This window comes from Ochotona curzoniae, unplaced genomic scaffold (genome assembly GCF_017591425.1).
Source record: "Ochotona curzoniae isolate NIBS_2020 unplaced genomic scaffold, NIBS_Ocur_1.0 contig_2754, whole genome shotgun sequence".
Classification (NCBI taxonomy): Eukaryota; Metazoa; Chordata; class Mammalia; order Lagomorpha; family Ochotonidae; genus Ochotona; species Ochotona curzoniae.
The window spans coordinates 16,899,599-16,919,106 of NW_024465582.1; the positions used below are offsets into that span (position 1 = coordinate 16,899,599).

The window sequence follows — 19,508 nt, forward strand, 5'->3', positions numbered from 1 at the left end:
AGTGTTTATTTTACAGATCAAAATGCACATATGAAATTACATCACAGTATTAATGAAGCCGTTCCAATTTGGCCTGAAGAGACTTGAAATTGCCCGTGATGGCTTGTACTGCTGTTGAAGAGCTCATAGACTGGAGCTCAACCAGGTAGCCACACACGGCATCCAGACAGAGGTTGGTGAATCTTCTCCTGTGAATGAAGACACTTGGTTAACTTACTATAACTTATAAACATTTCCTTTTAAAGGCTTCTTCCCCTCCAACTTCTGCTAAATCTTACTTAGAATTCCACAGAGGTTAAGGACTACATGACTAATTAAACGGCAACTGAATGAAAATAAAGAAAAAAACTTCATAATAAACTCACAATATGATAGAACTTATAATATCACACAAACAGAATATCATGATTATAGATGATTAATTGAAATATACTTCTTCCTATATTCTCCCCCAAAATGCTACCAAGGTATTTATTACAGGTGTTTAAACACTGTTCCAAGAATTCAACATTTAATTTATATTTACCTCTCACAATTTAAGACGTGGCTAGGATTCTCAACATATTTTGTCAACAGCACATGTATACAGTCCAAAAGGTGCAGTGGTTTCTTCATTCTGTTCCAGAACGGATCCTGGCAAAGACATTACCTAATGAATTGGAAGCCTAATGGTATCAGCTGATCTTCCTTTTTAAAGATTTCATTTATTTGAAAGGCAGATTTACACAGAAAGAATGAATGTTAAAATTTCTTCTCTCTGCTGATTTACTTCTCCAAATGGCTGCAACAGTCAAAGCTGCGCCAGAAGCCTGAAATTCTGTCAAGGTCTTCCATTTGGGAGAAACCCAAATATTAAAGAGTCCTCTGCTGCTTTCCCAGGCATGTTAGCAGGGAGGTGGATTAGAAATGCAGTAGCTAGGACTCCAAGTAGCACACACATGTGATATTAAAGTCACAGGTTGCTTAACTGGCTGTGCCATGACATGGCCCTAAACTGATTTTCAACTATTTATGTTAAAGTAGTCATTAGGGTCTAAATGCCCATATGGGATTCCAATGTATGCAAGGCATCCAATGGTTCCCTTCCCAAGTGGCCGCAATGGCTGGAGATGAGCCAATCTGAAGCCAGGAGCCTCTTCCGGGTCTCCCATGTGGGTGCAGGGTCCCAAGGCTTTGGGCGTCCTCTACTGCTTTCCCAGGCCACAGGCAGGGAGCTGGACAGGAAGCAGGGCTGCTGGGATTAGAACTGGCACCCATATGGGATCCAGGCGTACTCAAGGCGAGGACTTTAACCACTATGCTATGGTGCCAGGACCATATACTAGTAATTTTTAAACTTCCATTTTAATCTTGATATACAACAGTCTAACTCTCCGTTATCAGTTTCAAAAAGTCTGGAGTATAACTTTCAAAACTTGACCAAAGTAACAAATCTGTACTACAACTCCCACTAGACTGAGTGATAAGGTACTTAGCCAATTAAACTACCTGACTTTATCCAGAAAGTCATTTTATTATTAAATGAAAGTTTTTTTTTCTTCCAGAAGATTTATTTTATTATCTTTAGCAGTTTATAGTATTCAAATGAAGTTTTACATAACTTCATGCATTTTAGGATAATCAAAACAGACTTATAGCTCTAACAAACCATATATTAACAATTGCAGAGTAAAACAGTCTTAGGCAGGCGCACAGAGAAATCTCCAATAACTTAGCTAGTGAGGAATACCTGCACGTTGCATCCTACCTAGTGAGGTCCAGGAAAACCCAAGCTGATTTTTCTCGACTGTTCTAAGCTTTCTATATTAGTCTCTCTCTGCCTATCTGAGCTAATTTTGGAACTCCGGAGCGACCCTGATGGTCAGTGCAAGAGAGGATTGGGGGAAGGCGGGCAAGATTGGAACTAGGTAAGGACCACAGATAGCTCCTCTCCTGAGTCCAGAAGCAAATTTACAATTCTCCTATCTCTGAGGACCACCCGGGGCTCTCGGCTGTTGTTCTGATGTCATTAGGCCCTAGCAGGGTTCTGAGCTGCTTCAATCACATGTGGGAGATCTGATAGGGAATGGCTGACATAAGAGTTCCCTGTGATCTCCTTGGCAGTCAGGATATGGTCCTTGTTGCCCATACTGACAATCCTTCATGAGATATCCACTGAAAAGTTTTATTGTATTTCATATTTTCCTTACCCGTGATTTGAACAGCTGATCATAGACTTCCAGGAGTCGAGGTAATGGCACTCCAATCTCATTCATCGTCTGTATTACAAAGCCCACATCCCAGTTCAAAGTACATACTTGCTGCTCTAAGAATTGTACTATGAAATCTAGAAAAGGAAAAAGATCAAACCTTACAATTATTTTTCTGTTGAAACAGCTACAGAGAAAGAACGCGTTCTTCAGTCTCTGGGTTCACCCTTCAGATAGCAACAATGGCTAGGGCTCGGTCAGGCCAAAGCCATGAGCCAGGAGGTTCATCCGGGTCTCCCACATGGGTGGCAGGACCCAAACACTTGGGCATTCTCTGCTGCTTTTCCCAGGACATTAGCAAGGAGCTGCCGGATTAAAACTGCAGCAGCCAGGGACACAAACAAGAGCCCAGACGGGATGCGGGATGCCTGCACTGCATTCAGTGGCTTCACTCACTAAAATATAACACCAGACCTAGAAATTACCTCTTGATTATAAATAGAAGGTCTAATTCAAAATTAAGTAGGGTGAAACCTTCTTAGAAACAATTATAAATAGAGACAGAAAGTAGAACAGTGGTGGCCTAAGCTTGGGGATAGGAAGAGATGAGAAATATAACCCGAGAAATATAACTAGGGCCCGACGTGGTAGCCTAGTGGCTGGGGTCCTGTCCTTGAACGTTGAACGAGCTGGGATCCCATATGGGGGATGGTTCTAATCCCAGCAGCCCCGCATCCCATCAAGTTCCCTGCTTGTGGCCTGGGAGGGCAGTGGGGGATGGCCCAGGGCCTGGGGACCCTGCACCCGTGTGGGAGACCTGGAGGAAGTCCCTGGCTCCTGGCTCCAGATCAGCACAGCACCAGCCGTTGTGGCCACTTGGGGAGTGAATCATCAGACGAAAGATCTTCCTTTCTGTCTCTCCTCCTCTCTGTGTATCTGACCTTGTAGTAAAAATAAATAAATCTTAAAAAAGGGGGGGTGGGGAAGAAGGGGAAATGGCATGGATGGTCCAATAGACGATCCTGTCTATAAGCACCAGGATCCCATATGGATGACGGGTTGTGTCCCGGATGCACCACTTCCCATCCAGTTCCCTGTTTGTGGCCTGGGAAAGCAGTGGTGGATAGCCCAAAGTGTTGGGATCCTGTACCAGATCAGCTCGGCTCTGGCCATTGGAGCCATTTGTGTGGTGAGCCAGCGGATGGGGATATTTCTGACTCTTGTCTCTGTAAATCTACCCTTGCAATAAAAATAAATATTTAACAAAATATTTAGTTTTTACCTTAAAGACAAAAAAAAGCACCCTGTAGCAAACACAGTGATGCAATGGGTTAAGACACCACCTGCAGTGCTGACCTGTGTGTGGGTTTAAGTCCTGACTTCTCCATTTTTGACCAGGCTCTCTACCAATGTGCCTGGGAAGGCAGAGGGAAACGGCCCAAGCACTCACGTGGGAGACTCGGATAAAGCGCCATGACCCTCGCCTTCAGTCTGGCCCAGCCCAGGCCTCTGTGGCCATTTGAGGAGTGCGCTATTGGAAGGACAATCTCTCCCTATCTTTCTTACTGTAACTCTTCCTTTCACTTATTAATATATGTCTGTGTATATGTAAATGTGCATACTATTTTATTTTTCTGATAAAATATTTTTCTGCTTTAATACTGAACCTACAAGAAAAAGTATCTAATTGTAACAGGGAGAAGGTCAGAGGCTGGGAGCTCTCCATCTGGACTGGTCTTAAATAAACAAACAAGTAAGACAAAATAATGCTGTATTTTGACAATTTTTATGTTTCTCAATATTTTTCAGAACACAAAAAGTCCATAATATTCTATTTCACAGATGGATCAATGTGTCATTCACTGTTTTATAACTGGAAGACATCGAAGGTTGGCAAAGGCCTCATAAAAGGAACCTATAACAATTACAGTCAGCTAAATTACATAGCAACAGAGTCACCATAAAGATTATTATTGTTTTTCATTTTTGTTGAAAACCATCAAAACCAAAATAAAACAATCAGTATCTACTTACTACTTACCTAGAGGAAAAAACCGAGGCGTGCCAGCATAGATCTTGCCAAGCAGGACAATCTTGAGGCTAAGCGCATGCATTCTGTCTGAGGAGCTCAACATTACACTGTCATTCAGTTCTGTAAAGAAACATGTCATTAAAAATCCAAAATACTTAAAAAGAACATGAGCTATTTCACTTTGCTTCAGTGTTCAAAATGCTTCAGGATAAAAAGTACTCCAGGACTATCATATCAACCTACTCAGCATATTTTGTTTCTGTGAGCATGATACATTTTCTATAACCATGCTACTGCTTGAGGAAGATGTGTTAGTATTCCTTATTAAGCAGTACAAAAGGAAAAAAAAAAAAAAGCACCCTTTTCACTGAGCATCTTCCCAATATTCAGGTACCAATATTCTTACCCCACCCAGATGTCCCAGACATTAACTTTATACTAAGGTAAAGATGACTTTCACGGACCTTATATATGTTCCTCACTAGTAGCTTGTGCTGCTCCAGTAAAGTCACTAAATGGTGTATGCTAATATGTGAATCAGCACTCACCTTTCTCTACAATATCTTGCCAAAGGGTCTGCACCAATATTGGGTCTGAGTAACCAGCACAATGAATTATTGCAAGTTTACACTCTGCAAGTTTAAAAGGGTCAGCAAATTCTCCATAAAGCTGTGGGAGAAAATCCAAAATTAAGCAACCACAGGTCAACATTTAGAAATCACTAATTAAGTACTCTTTGAAAACAACAGAAAAGCAGTGACATATATTTGATCTAGGAACTGCTCAGAGTGGTATAATGGGGGTGGCAAAGACACTATGGTGGAGTAAATAAAGCCACTCACTGTCTGCAGTGACAAAATCCCATATGGGTGTTGGTGTGAGTCCTGGCTGCTCCACTTCTGATACAGTTTCCTGCTAATGTGCCTGGGATAATAATAACGAGGTGCCGCATATAAGGGGTAGAAGAAGATTCAGGCCCAGCCTGGCAGTGACAGCCACCTGAGAGCCGGAGGGCAGAAGATCTTTCTCTGCTTCTCCCTGTGATACTTTGCATAAATAAGTAAATGAATATATGCGTGTAAATGTCTATATATATATATATACACACATATGTATATATATGTACACATACACACACATATATATGTATGTATGTATGTATGTATTTATTTAGTAAAAAAGACAGCTTCGGTTATGGCCTGGTCCAGCCCTAAACTAAGTCCCAGAGGGAGCAGGCATCCATCACACTCTACACTGCTGGATTAGTTTTTTTTTTTTTATAAAGACTTATATATTCTTATTATAAAGTCTGATATACAGAGAGGTGGAGAGACAGAGAGGAAAATTCTCCAACTGTTGATTCATTCCCCGAGCAGCCACAACAGCTGGAGCTGAACCTATCCAAAGCCAGGACGCCAGAGCCTCTTCCAGGTCTCCCATGTGGGTGCAGGGTGCCAAGGCTTTGGGCCATCCTCAACTACTTTCCCAGGCCACAAGCAGGGAACTGAATGGGAAGTGGGGCTGGCAGGATTAGAACCAGCATCCATATGGAAATTCAAGGCGTGGGCTTTAGCTGCTAGGCTACCATGCCAGGCCTGCTGGATTAATCCTTCCCAGGAAACTACAATACAAAATAGCAAGGAATGTTTCAATACTAAGCATTGAGGGGGCCTGGCATGACAGAGCATTTAAGGTCCTTGCCTTGAACGCACCGGGATCCCATATGGGCGCCGGTTCTAATCCCAGCTGCTCTACTTCCCCTCCAGCTCCCTATTGTGGCCTGGGAAAGCAGTTGAGGATGGCCCAAGGCTTTGAGACCCTGCACCCATATGGGAGACCTGGAAGGGGCTCCTGGTTTCAGACTGGCTCAGCTCCAGCCATTGCGGCCACTTGGGGAGTGAACCATCAGATGGAGGATCATCCTCTCTGTCTCTCCTCCTCTCTGTATATCTCACTTTCCAATAAATAAATAAAAATCTTAAAAGAAAAAGAAGACAGCAATGAAATAATTACACTTGCCAAATTAAATCAATTCATAAACAAGAGTTACACTTGCTTTTTTGTTATTACCTTAGTTATGTCCATTAGCTCAGAATCCAACTGAGAAACTGCATCCTGCACAGAAGAATGATGGGAATACTGCCTCTGTAGAGTTTCTTGTATTTGAAGTTGGATCCTGGCAACCTAGTTGGGGCAGAAAATAGAATCCTATGATATATCAGTAGGTACCTGAGGAGTGCCTACTAACACCTGATGTTAGGTGTTAACAAAGTCTTTATGTCCTGAATACTAATATCCTGAAAATCTAACATCTTTATCTAAGGGTGAAAATTAATAATAATGACTTCTTTAGAAAGCAAAATCACTACAGGCTGTGGACACAGCGCATGTGTCTCCAGCACTTGCCTCCATCTTCTCTTCTAACTCATGCAGGAATTCACCATCCGCAGCTATAGAGGAGATGGCAGTGGAGCTTTTGGCACTGAGGATGGCTCGAGCAATGTATTCCAGCCGCTGCTGAAGTGAAATTTCTGTGCTAAGAGAGAAAATCATATTTTTACATGATTTCTTAGGAAAGCAGCAATATGTCAAGCATTACTGTAAATCAAATGACTTTGAATGAAAATTTTATCATTTTTTTTTCCAAATAAATCTAATTGCTTAGTAAGACGGATTCACAACAAAGTAATTTTTTTAAAACATTTATTTATTTTCATTACAAAGTCAGATATACAGAGAGGAGGAGAGACAGAGAGGAAGTTCTTTCGTGTGATGATTCATTTCCCAAGTGACTGCAAAACAGCTGGTGCTGTGCCAACCTGGAGACAAGAACCTGGAACTTTCTCCAAGTCTCCTACACGGGTGCAGGGTTCCAAGGCTTTGGGCCATCCTCGACTGCTTTCCCAGGGCACAAGCAAGGAGCTGGATGGGAAGCAGGGCTGCCGGGACTAGAACTGGTGCCCATATGGGATCCCAGTGCATTTCAGGCGAGGACTTTAGCCGCTAGGCCATGGCACTGGGCCCACAACAAGGTAATTTTTATAATTATATACAGAAAGTAACTTCCTGCATGAAAGCTTTAGGTAACTATACTTAAATTCTATCAAAATAAAATTAAGGAAAATGTTATTACTACAATATATTCATATCTGTACCTTAATATAGGCTCTATAATATTTCATCTTCAATATTATATACAGTGACCACTTAAATATGAACTAAACTGGGGCTAAGCGCAATAGTCTAGTGGCTAAAGTCCTCAAACTGGGTGCACCAGGATCCCATACGAGTGCAGGTTCATATCCCAGTTGCTCCATTTCCCTTCCAGCTCGTCTCTGCTTGTGGCTTGGGAGGGCAGAAGATGACCAAAAGCCTCAGGGCCCAGCAACCATGTAAATGACAAGGAAGAAGCTCCTGGCTTCTGGTTTTACAACATCTCGGCTCTAGCCTGCTAATATTTTATAAAATTGACTTTGATATGATAGATTTATTTAAAAATCTCAATTATATCTAAACAGGAATCTTAAAAAGTTTCAATACATAGGTTTTAAGATCATTTCAGAAATTGAAGCTGAGGCAGAAGAAGACACTGCTCTGGGATTAATAAAACCTAACTATAAACCCTCTGAAACACAATCTTTCTGTTCATTAAAAATCACTGCCTGCAGCCAAAGGACAATGGCTCAACTGGCTAATCATCCCCCTTTAAGCATTGGAATCCCAATTGGGCACCAGTTCATATCCTGGCAGTTCCACTTCTCATCCAGCTCCCTGTTAGTGGCCTAGAAAAACAGAGGATGGCCCAAGTCCTTGGAACGCTGCACCTGCGCTGGAGACCTGAAAGAGGATCCTACGGCCTTTGGGTCTGCTTTGGGAATGAATTAGCTGATGGAAGATCCTTTTCTCTGTCTGTTTTTATTAATCTGCCTTCTCAATAAAAATAAATAAATTGTAAAAAAAAGAAAACGACTGCTGTGCTGTTACTAACAAAGACTCCAAAGACATACTCTAGGAGACAACTGATGACTTAAACAGCTAGATTTCTGCCACCCAGGGAAAACCCAAATTAAGATCTGGGCTCATGGTTTCAGACTGGCTCACCCTGGGTTGCTGCAGGGTGAACTATCAGATGGAAAATCTTTTTTTTTTTTTTAATTGGAAAGTCAGATTTTACAGAGAAGGAGATACAGCAAGATCTTCTATCTGCTGCTTCACTTCCCAAGTGGCGGCAATGGCTGGAGCCAAGCTGATTTGAAGCCAGGAGCTTTTTCCAGGTCTCCCACACAGGTGCAGAATTCTAAGATTTGGGGCTGTCTTTAACTGTTTTCCCAGATCACAAGCAGGGACGTGGAAGTGAAGTAGAGGAGCTGGGACACAAACCTGCACCTATATGGGATCCTGGCACAAGCAAGGTGAGAAGTTTAGCCACTAGGCAACTGTGCCGGATCCAATCTTTCTTAAAATACATAAAAATTGAAATAAAAAAGATTCACAAAATACTGAATAGAGAAGTTCTGATGAATATTCCCTTAGTGCTTCTCATATGTTTATAAAATTTAATTTAAAAATTAGGTAAATCTCAGTATAAGCGTAAAAATTCTACTGATGTATATGCAAACTAAATGCTTTATTTGTGAAATTCAGATGTAACCACACACCGTCAGTCTACACACGATCCTTCCAATGAGGGTATCTTACCTATGCATATCAGCCAATTTGGAGAGAACACGAGCTGCACTACTAAAGCTTCTGTTCTTCTCATAATACCTCCACAGTAAATCCATGTAACAGACTTTGTTTTGATCAACTTTGGCCATTCTAGCGAGATGTGGCTCCAGAAATGGAGAGGCAATCTGGAAATGGTATAGATGCACAAAAAAATGTGAACATTTTGTTGTTTATACGTAAAAAACATACTTTAAAACAACTACAATTTTGCTTTGCTTCATGAAATTAAAAAATCCAACATTAACAGATTTAAAAAGGTACAATTTTGTTTCAACAGTTAAAGGGAAATTAGACTAATAAACATTTACCACAGTATTAATCATATAGTAATTGATGACAAAGCTATTTATTTCTTGATTCTTGGTGTAAAGGTATCCTTTAAATTATCAGGTGCTCTGTATTTATTTCATAGGCTGAGAATTACTAAGTCGACAGTCAGAAGTTATATGTGAAATCACAAAGAAACAATGCTGGAGCTCATCCTAACCAGCACTCAAAAAGCAAGAAAAAGTGAGCAAGTGTCACCTTTGCCCCTCTGAAAGGACACACCGCTCAGCTGCACACTAATACCTGAAGGCAGGCAGAAGATGAGAGACTGAATTTCGAGGATATATGTGCTAAGATTATTGTATTATGCTACTTAAAAACATGAGCAGTATTTTTTTTTTTTACCTGTAACAGTTTATCTGCAAGGTCAGCTTGTATTAGCCAATTATAAAGAGCAATACTAAACAGCTCATCCTTCGATCGCTGAGCCAATTTAAGCATTTGTTCAAACTAAAAGAAAATAGCAAAAATTAGTATAGTTAAAAGCTCTGTTTCTGGACACTGTATCATTTTAGCCCCCACATATTCCAGTGCAAAATCAAGAAAAAAAATCTTCAAATGGTAGCTTTATCAACCCTCTTTCTCACTTGAACACAGAACTTCCAATACAGTATACTGCTATAGAATATGTCATGTTCCTTACATGATGGCCAGCTTCTTCATTACTCAGCATGTTGGGATCAGATGACAAAACGGGGGGACCTGGTTTTTTGGGTACACTGGGAGACTGAGGAGCAGCCTTGCTTTGATTTACCAGTTCTTGAAGTGTATCTGTAATGCATTTGTAACTGTTTAATCTGGAAAAGATTAGGAAAAGAATGATTATATTGCTAAACTAGAAACCAATGTGCTAACACTTTCAAATTTAAATAAAAAGAATTTAAGGTCTATTTTGAAGAATACATACAGTATGTATGCTATCAAAAATAATACAAATCAGGCTGGCCCTATGGTGCAATGAGTTAAGCCACTGCTTGCAAAGCCAGCATCCCATACTACAGCAAGGTCTGACTGCTTGTCATCCTTCCGATCTAGCATCCTGATAATATGCCTCACACAGCAATAGATGACAGCCCAAATACGTGAACCCTACTTGGATTCTCAAGATCTAGGTGCAGTTCCTGTGTCCTGGCTTTGGTCCAGCTTAGCTTCAGTCACAGTGAATGAATCAGCAGTGGAAGATCAGTGTCTATCTCTCCCTCCCTGTCCATCACTCTGCTTTTCAACTTAGTGAAAAAATCTTTAAATAGAAAACAATAAACATCACAAATTTTTTCAGCAACTTTGAGAAATGTTTGTTTGAACATGAGAATAAAATCATAAAAACATTAGCAAAACACATTATGTACTTTACAAATTCCTTTACTGACATACATTTTTTCAACGGTATGTATAAATTTATGAGAAGTTATAAATTATCATTTAAAGTAAAATACAAATGTTCATACTGAACAAGAAAGCAGTCATGTTATGAAAAGATAATAAAGTCTCCAAAAAACGACAATGGCAGGTTTAAAAATATTTATAAGCCAGGAAGATTTTATCAGACTAAAATTTTATTGCTAGGCTAAAAAATACAAAACTGAGAAAGAACAAGAAGTCATTTTGTAAATGAAAGAATAATTTTATTTTGGAATAATTGTACTGGAAATATTAATTCCCTCGTACTATAAATCAAAACTTCACACGCAAGTTAGTAGCTCTAAAGGTGTCATTCTGTTAAGGTAATAAAACCCACCTTTCTTGGAAAGCCTGCAGTCCAACTATGTCTTCTTCTGGTTCTCCATGTTTATAGAAATGAAGTCCAAGACCCTGAGGATCTTTTTTCTCTGCGGCAGTTAGGGAAAGTTCTACTACACCCTCATAAAAACGCACTAACGAGAGAAAAAGTACAAAGATTTTATTTAAAGCATATTACCAAATAATACTTTTTCTTGCGTGGTATATAAAAATAAGTCATGGTTATACCTCCATTTACAATAGTCACCAAAGTAATGACAGAAAGCATAAGACATGTTTTTTTTTTCTTTAAGATTAACTCCAAAGGCAGAGTTACAGAAAGAGAAGGAAAGACAAAAAGGAGATCATCCACCTGTTGGTTCATTTCCCAGATGGCTGCAACATCCAGAGATGGGCCAGTCTCCTGGAAACCAGGAACTTCTTTTGGCTCTCCCAATTGGGTGCAAAGCCCAAAGCCTTGGGCATCATCCACTGCTTTCCTATTAGCAGGGAGCTAGATTGCAAGTGAAGCAGCTGGGACTCAAATAGGCATCCATATGGGATGCCTGTGCCACATGCACAGGATTAGCCAGATATGCCACAATACTGACCCCAGGATTTTACTTTTAATTTAAATTTTTTTTTTATTTTGCCTGAAAGAATGAGAGAAGGAGAGAGATCTTTTAGTACTAGTTCACTACTCAAATGATCACAACAGCCAGAGCTGGGTTGATTCAAAGCTGGGAGTCAAGAGTTTCCGCCGGGTCTCCCACACAGGTGCAGAGGCTCAAGGACTTGGGCAATCCTCAGCTGCCTTCCCAGGCCACAAACAGGGAGCTGATCGAAACTGGAGCAGCTGGGACTCCAACCGGCACCCACATGTGATAGCAGCACCACGGGCTGAGGTGTTGGCCCCAGCAGCTAGAAATATAACTGGTGCTCACAGGGAATGCTGGAGTCACAAGCCGTGGCGTAACACAGCGTGCCACAGTGCTAGGCCCTTATAAAATATTTCTGATGGGGGACTGGTGCTGTGGTGTAGTGAGTAAAGCTAAAACTTGTGGCACAGTGAGTAAAGACATTGCTTGCTGCACCGGCATCCTATTTGGGTGCTATAGTTCAAATCAATGTGCTTGGAATATCAGAGGAAGATGGTCCAGGAACATTGACCATGGAATCCAAGTTGAGACCTGGAAGAAGCTCCTGGCTCTGGACCAAGCCCATTCTCATTCTCTGTGTAAGACTCATCTTCAAATAAATAAATACATGTTTTTTAAAAAAGGGCTAAAAAATATTTTGATGAATCCATCACATAAAAAAGATCCAAGTATATATACTATATATACTTCTATTAAGTCAGCTACTAAATGTATTCCTTCATTAGAAAATACTTTCATATTTCACATGACAAAAAGGAGCGTTTCAGTTCCTTCATTGGAAATGTTAGAATCCAAAATTATACCTGTGTTAATAGGTAATAGGTATATTAGATTCGATTTAAAATAAGTTTAAGCAATCAGGTGTTTAGGGGTTAAGCCTCCACCTACAACTCATATCAGTGTTCTTAGGATCCAGTCCCAGTTCTGTTGGATTCCTGCTGGGGTACAATGTGAAAAACTGCAGATGATTGCTCGGTTAGGTTCCTGTCAACTGCATGGGAGATGGGCACTGAATCTCTAGCTCCTGGTTTCAAAGTAGTCCACACCTGTCTATGGACACTTGGGGAGTGAATCAGTGGATGTGTGGTCTCTCTGTCTCTTGTTTCTTTCTTTCTTCTTTCTTTTATTGTTTCTTTTCATTGTGTATGTGTGTGTGTGTGTGTGTCTTCTGTTTCTCAGTGCCAGCTCTTGTCCCAGTTGCTTGAATTCCAGTCTAGCTCCCTACTAATGTGCCTGGGAAAGCAGAAGATGGTCCAAATACATGGTGCCCTGTCACCAATGGGAGAGATACAACTGGAGTATTGGTTCTCAACTGCAGTTTCACCCAACCCCAGTTGATGCCCTGTACTTGTTAGTGCATACAAGAACTTTCTTTGGAGATCTTCCTAATCTAAATGCTGGACTCAGAACCCTAACGAAGAAAAGAGAGAAGACAGAACAGGTCAACCAACCATCTCAGCTATGATGGACTATGTCAATCAGTAGATTTTTCAAAGATCTCATAGTGCTTGGAGTGGCAAGATTGACAGTGATTCATAACTGTGGCAATATCAAAACCACTTGAGCAAGAACCTCAGAGCATGCCCTACATCCGGGACCTGGGGAGGGTGGGAAATTGGGTGGGCTTCTCCCTTAAATACTCCCCTTTAAATATGAAGCTAACAATATGGAAAACATACTAGTATTATCCACTTTCCTGTAGCCCTTGAACCTTCTTACCCTAATTAACTATGTAAAGAATGTCAAAATAAAATTTATTAATAAAAAAAAAAAAGAATGAACCAGCAAATGGGAGATCTCTTTCTCTCAATGCCTCTCCCATTATCTCTACAAATCTCAAAAAGAAAATTAAAAAACATAATTAAGGAAGCAATCGAATAGATACAGTAGTTTAATGGAATGAAAAAGCTCGGAAGGTCTGGGGTTACAGTATAGCCACTTAAGCTGCCACCTGCAATACTAGCATCCCACACGGGCGCTAGTTCGAGTCCCAACTGTCTCACTTCCAATCCAATTCTTGGCTAAAGTGCCTGGGAAAGCAGCCAAGGACAGCCCAAGTGCTCGGACTACCTATATCCATGTGGGAGACCTGGATGATGTTCCTGGTCCCTGGCTTTGGCCAGGCCCTACCATGGCCATTAGGGGAATCAGTGGATAGAAGGGGTCTATCTATCCTTGTGTCCCTCTTTCTCCGTAACTCTTTCAAGTAAACAAACAAGTCTTAAAAAAAAAGAAAAAAAACTAAAGCTCCAATGTTACAAAGTTACATATTTCAAGTTAAGAAAGCAGCCTGAAAACTTCTGTTTGACATTACAGTGTCATCATCGAGTAGCGGAATGGAGCATGCCTCTCTCACTTGAGCCTTCATCTGTACCTTGTGACATTCACACGCTGTCCTCTAGCCTCTAAGTAACAGATGTGACAAGGGGCTTGTTTCTCACCTTGGCGATACTGAGCACAGACACTGGACAGGTCCACTTGGCTGCTGATTTTTTGGTATTCTTTTAACGATTCCCTTAACATCCTTTCCTTTTCAGTCTTATTCTGAACTTGTCGGGAACGCTGGAGAAGCTCATTTGCCTAGAACAGATGACAAGAACTCAAAAATACATTAAATTAAGCAGAGTGGTAGAGCTGTCAACATAAATTTTTGTGCATCTCTACATTAATAAGTGGTTTATTTTCTTTAAAAACAAAAACAACACTACAAAACTTACTTCTTCTTAATATTAGGAAGAAAAATTTTTGACCAAAAAATCCTAGCTATTCTTAATTCCTCTCACAAATATGTTAAGCAAGATAGCTTTTGTCAGGCAATTCTTTTGCCTAGTCAATATATTATTGGTCAGCAGGCAGTCCATGTGATACTCATTTACTTTTTTTCCACCTGTAGGAAAGGATCAATAAAAATTGCCCCATTAACTCTATTCAATACAGATCAGTTTTAAGTTTTAGTGATTTTTCTTAGCTTCTAACTAAAGAAATACCCTAAGTATCAAACTTCCTTCATTTCACACTTAGTGATTTTCCGTAATTTGTAACATAATAAATACTAACAAATACTATCAAAGAGTCTTTATGAAAAGTTTGCATAGATCTAACAACTCTCTTCTTAGATGTGGATTCTAGGGTGAAGAGAAACGAAAACATTTATCTTAGGCCATACGTCACGTAAACCAAGGAACTGATTCCCGTTATAGTGTGCTTTAGGCCATACCAAGAACAGCTCCCAGAGAAAGCACTGAAATAGGTAAGAAAGCCTCATACCTTAGAACAGACGGCATCATCCGTGCTATACAGAAGGGGGCAGATATCCTGCAAGTGTAAACTGATGCCATCAACAGCAGCATTGTCTCTGATGTAGCAGTTGATCAGAGAAGCAATTAATGCCCCGGTGAGTTCTTTGTCCCTGATAACCAGATCTTTAAAGGTAGTGATCTTCAGCTGTTCTTGAAACTCCTAGCAGTGTAAGGAGATCATTACATTAATATTACAGAGCTATTTATTTCCATACAAAATCTGCCTTTAGCCTGGCCAGATCCTGCTGCTGTTGCACTCTGGGGAGTGAGCAGTAGGTAGAAAATTTCTCTAAGTATTTCAAATAAATCTTAAAAACATACAGTGTTAACGTGATTTGTAATATTCATCTAGCAATATCACTATTACCTCTTCTTTCTTCAGCAATTATTTTTCAACAAATAGTGAAAATTGGATAACAATTTGCATTGTTTGAACACATAATGGGTGTAACAAAGGAGCTTTGAAGATGGTTCACAAATACTATCTTGTTTGAAAAGCAACTTATCCTCACCCAATAAAAGCTCACAATTACCACCCCAGAAAGGGAGCTTTCCATAATTAAAAACATAGCAGTTTGAATTTTTAAAAAAAGTATCTGCTTGGGCCCGGCGCAGTGGCGCAAGTGGTTAAAGGTCCTTGCCTTGCACGCCTGGGATCCCGTATGGGTACCGGTTCTAATCCCAGCGGCCACGCTTCCCTTCCAGCTCCCTGCCTGTGGCCTGGGAAAGCAGTCGAGGACAGCCCAAAGCTTTGGGACCCTGCACCCGCATGGGAGACCCAGAAGAGGCTCCTGGCTTCGGATCGGCATAGTATTGGCCGTTGCGCTCACTTGGGGAGTGAATCATCGGACGGAAGATCTTCCTCTCTGTCTCTCCTCTCTGTGTATCTGCCTTTCCAATAAAAAAATAATAATAAAAATAAATCTTTAAAAAAAAAGTATCTGCTTAAAAGAAACAAAACTACCAATAAAAAAAATCCCAAATCACTCATGTGACACTACTGGAAAGGAACTAGGGGAATGACTTCTAAAATGGCCATGGTGGCCACTTGGCTGAGTGAACCAAAAGATGGAAGATTTTCTCTATTTCTCCATTCACTTCCTGTAACAAAACACTGTTCTTTAAAGTAGGACTGCTTAATCTAGATTGCTAGTTATTGGTAACTACATGCCAAAATTTGGATCTATACACATTTCTTTAAGGATGAGGAATGCTATCTCATTAAGTTTCCAAATTAAAATCTGAGCCCTGGAGCGATGGCCTAGTGGCTAAAGTCCTTGCCTTGCAAACACCATGAACCCATATGGGCACTGGTTCGTGTCCCAGTAGACCCGCTTCCCATCCAGCTCCCTGCCTATGGCCTAGAAAAGCAGTGAAGGATCGCCCAAAGCCTTAGAACCCTGCACCCACATGGGAGACCCGGAAGAGGATCCAGGCTCCTGGCTCACTTCCAGCTGTTGCAGCTGCTCGGGGAGTGAATCATCGGACAGAAGATCTTCCTCTCTGTCTCTCTTCTTCTCTATATTTCTGACTTTCCAATAAAAAAATAAATAAATTGTTAAAAAGCAAATAAATAAAATAAAAAATTAAAATCGGGCCTGGGTGGTAGTCTAGTGACTAAAGTTGTCGCCTTGCTTCCATTGGGATCCCATATGGGCACTATTTTGTATCCCAATTTCCCCACTTCCCATCCAGCTCCCTGCTTGTGACCTGGGAAAGCAGTCAAGGACAGCCCAAAGCCTTGGGACCTGCATCCATGTGGGAGACCCAGAATAGGTTCCTGGCTCCTGGCTTTGATAGGCTCAGCTCCATCCGTTGAGACTGCTTAGGTAGTGAATCAGCAGACAAAAATCTTTCTGCCTCTCTTTCTATATATTTGCCTTTCCAATAAAAATAAATAAAATCTGAAAAAATTACAATCAACTATTTAAAGTAATAATTCTCTCACATTCCCACTAACAAATCACTATAAACTGTAGAAGTCTGTAGACTTAACAAAATGGTAGCATAAAGTTATCCTGCTTTCATGCACCTTGTTTTTTTTTAAGCATCTAGTTTTTTTTTTTTTTTAATTGGAAAGGCGGATGTACAGAGAGGAGAGACAGGAAGATCTTCCGTCCAATGATTCACTCCCCAAGTGAGCGCAACGGCCGATGCTATGCCGATCCAAAGCCAGGAGCCTCTTCCAATTCTCCCACGCGGGTGCAGGGTCCCAAAGCCCTGGGCCGTCCTCCACTGCTTTCCCGGGCCACAAGCAGGGAGCTGGAAGGGAAGCGGGGCTGCCGGGATTAGAACTGGTACCCATATGGGATCCCAGGCGTGCAAGGCGAGGACCTTAACCACTTGCGCCACCGCGCCGCGCCGGGCCCTCATGCATCTTCTTATAACACACTTTACTGTAAACAAAATAACCCTTAGTCCAAGTATAGAATAACAAACGTATGAGAAAAAAAATTTGCTTGTATCATTAATAGTATGATCCTTAAGGAAGGGAATCTTACCTTCTCTTCTTTTTATATAGATTTATGTTTTAATTTTGAATTGTTGAATTATGTGTTACAATTTTGGAAGACTGGGATTTCCCCCCAAACTCCCACCCCACCCCGACAAATTTTCCCCATTTTATTACAGTGGTATAATCCTTCGTTAGGAAGTATAATTCCATCAGTTTCTTGTTTATGGAATCCTACCTTCTGAAGTTCTCCCACAATGAGAGAGAACTGATGCTCACAAAGCAGCTTCCATAAAGCCAGTGCCTGGTATGATTTTCGAACTAATTGCTGGATCGCCTGAAGTGAAATCTTTTCACTCAGCTGAGCCTCTGAAGAAAAAAACACAACTAATTAAGTTTTATAAAATGACATAGGCTTTGTGAAAAAAAAGGAAGGAAAAAAGCGGGGACAGTGAGGTGAGGCAGCAAGTGAAGACAGCGCCTATAACATCAGCATCCTATGCTCAATGGAACAGAGAATGGTCTTGGCTACTGTACTTGTACATACGTACCTCCCTATCCCCCTGGGAGGCAGAGGAGGAAGGAAGGCAGTCAGTACGTGAGCACAGGAAACCCATGGGGAAAGATCTGGGTGGAGTCTGTCACTCCTGACATTGGCCTGGCCCAGCCACAGCTACTGTGGCCATCTGTAAAGCTAACTAGTGGATAGATCACTTGCTGTCAATGACATCTTGGAAAAGTCCGCAGTTTCCTACTCAAACTCCTTCCTGGGGTCAAATACATGTAACTGATCAAAAGCCATAATTTACCATGAAACTTCCTCTGCAGCTCCTGCTGCATCTGCTGGGAATTCCCATTTTCAGGACGCATGAATCCCATCAGCCTCTGCTGCACTTTGGCAGTGGTACTGAAAACAGAAATTGTAGAATATGCATGTATGAGTTTCTAATATTTTACTGAGATGTAACACATATAACATGCAATGTCATGTGTATAATTAATTTTTTAAAAAATTGATTATCATTCTAAGTTCTGTTTTCCATAAAAAGGAAAAACTGGCAAATAAGAAAGAACTCACGGAATTAAAATGTATTTCTCCATTTATTTAGAACAAATATAGTGAGAGACAAAGATCTTCCAAATGCTGGTTCACTCTTCAGGTAACAGTTTGGGCTGAGCTGATGAAGATGAGGATGCCAGACTTAGCCATGGTCTCCCAAATGGAACAGTTAGGACCCAGGTATTCGAGGCAGTATCTGCTATTTCCCAGGATGCATGTACACTGATAGAAAGCTACATTTGAGGCAGAAGTCAAGACGTGAACCATGAGTTAATTCCATACGGGATGAGGATATCCAGAAAGGCAACTCCAACTAGTGTGCCAAATGCCCGCCATCAACATCTCTTTTAAAAAAAATTCTTGGGGACCAGCGCATTACTTGAACTGGCTGATCCTCCACCTCTAAGTGTCGGGATCCCACACGGCACCAGTTTCTGTCTCGGCTGCTCCAATTCCCATCCAGCTCCCTGCTTGTGCCCTGCGAAAGTAGCAAGGATGGCCCAATACCTTGGGACCCTGCACCCGCATGGGAGACCAGGAAGAAGTTCTTGCTTCCTGGCTTCAGTTCAGCTCAGCTCTGACCACTGCAGCCATTGAGGGAATGAGCCAGCAAATGGAATCTTTATTTGTTCCTCTTACTCTTGGTAACTGTGCCTTTCAAATAAATAGTACATGCGAACTCATTGTAAGATCATTTGTTGTGTAGACACTTGGTTACCCTAGAGAAGCTTTCCTACTGTGCATGTCATGCAACACTAGCTCTGCTTTTTTGTAATAGGCACAGCAACACCAAATATTGTCCTTCCTACACTCTGGAACAACCCTGGCTTAAACAAGTGTCTTTACCACAGTATACTCCAGGATATTTATAATACACAATATCATTCTCTCCAATAAGTCAAAGTGGAAGTAAAGTATAGTATGAAAGTTTTACCTAATTCATTTGTTCCCAATGTATTTTTTCCCACCCAGATTCACTGTTTCAAGGAACATAATTTAGAAAGAATGCTTTAATGATTTTAAGAAAGAGTTCTTTCAATGGT

The 19,508-nt window shown here is 40.9% G+C and overlaps 1 protein-coding gene across 2 annotated transcripts in view; it reads right to left on the reverse strand.

The window, feature by feature from the left end:
- Positions 1-19,508, reverse strand: part of NUP155 (nucleoporin 155) — a 46,295-nt gene continuing 26,787 nt past the window's right edge. The window contains exons 21-35 of one of the 2 annotated variants that reach the window (XM_040977473.1): positions 18,215-18,312; positions 17,644-17,774; positions 14,922-15,113; positions 14,096-14,234; positions 11,015-11,150; positions 9,920-10,073; positions 9,622-9,726; positions 8,920-9,074; positions 6,628-6,757; positions 6,292-6,405; positions 4,770-4,890; positions 4,231-4,341; positions 2,190-2,326; positions 527-633; positions 1-188 (exon numbers count right to left, since the gene is read on the reverse strand). In XM_040977473.1, coding sequence (XP_040833407.1) covers positions 50-188; positions 527-633; positions 2,190-2,326; positions 4,231-4,341; positions 4,770-4,890; positions 6,292-6,405; positions 6,628-6,757; positions 8,920-9,074; positions 9,622-9,726; positions 9,920-10,073; positions 11,015-11,150; positions 14,096-14,234; positions 14,922-15,113; positions 17,644-17,774; positions 18,215-18,312 — 1,969 coding nt within the window. In that variant the 3' untranslated portion in view covers positions 1-49. The remainder of the gene's footprint in view (positions 189-526; positions 634-2,189; positions 2,327-4,230; positions 4,342-4,769; positions 4,891-6,291; positions 6,406-6,627; positions 6,758-8,919; positions 9,075-9,621; positions 9,727-9,919; positions 10,074-11,014; positions 11,151-14,095; positions 14,235-14,921; positions 15,114-17,643; positions 17,775-18,214; positions 18,313-19,508) is intronic. The other variant, XM_040977474.1, reaches the window with a different exon arrangement.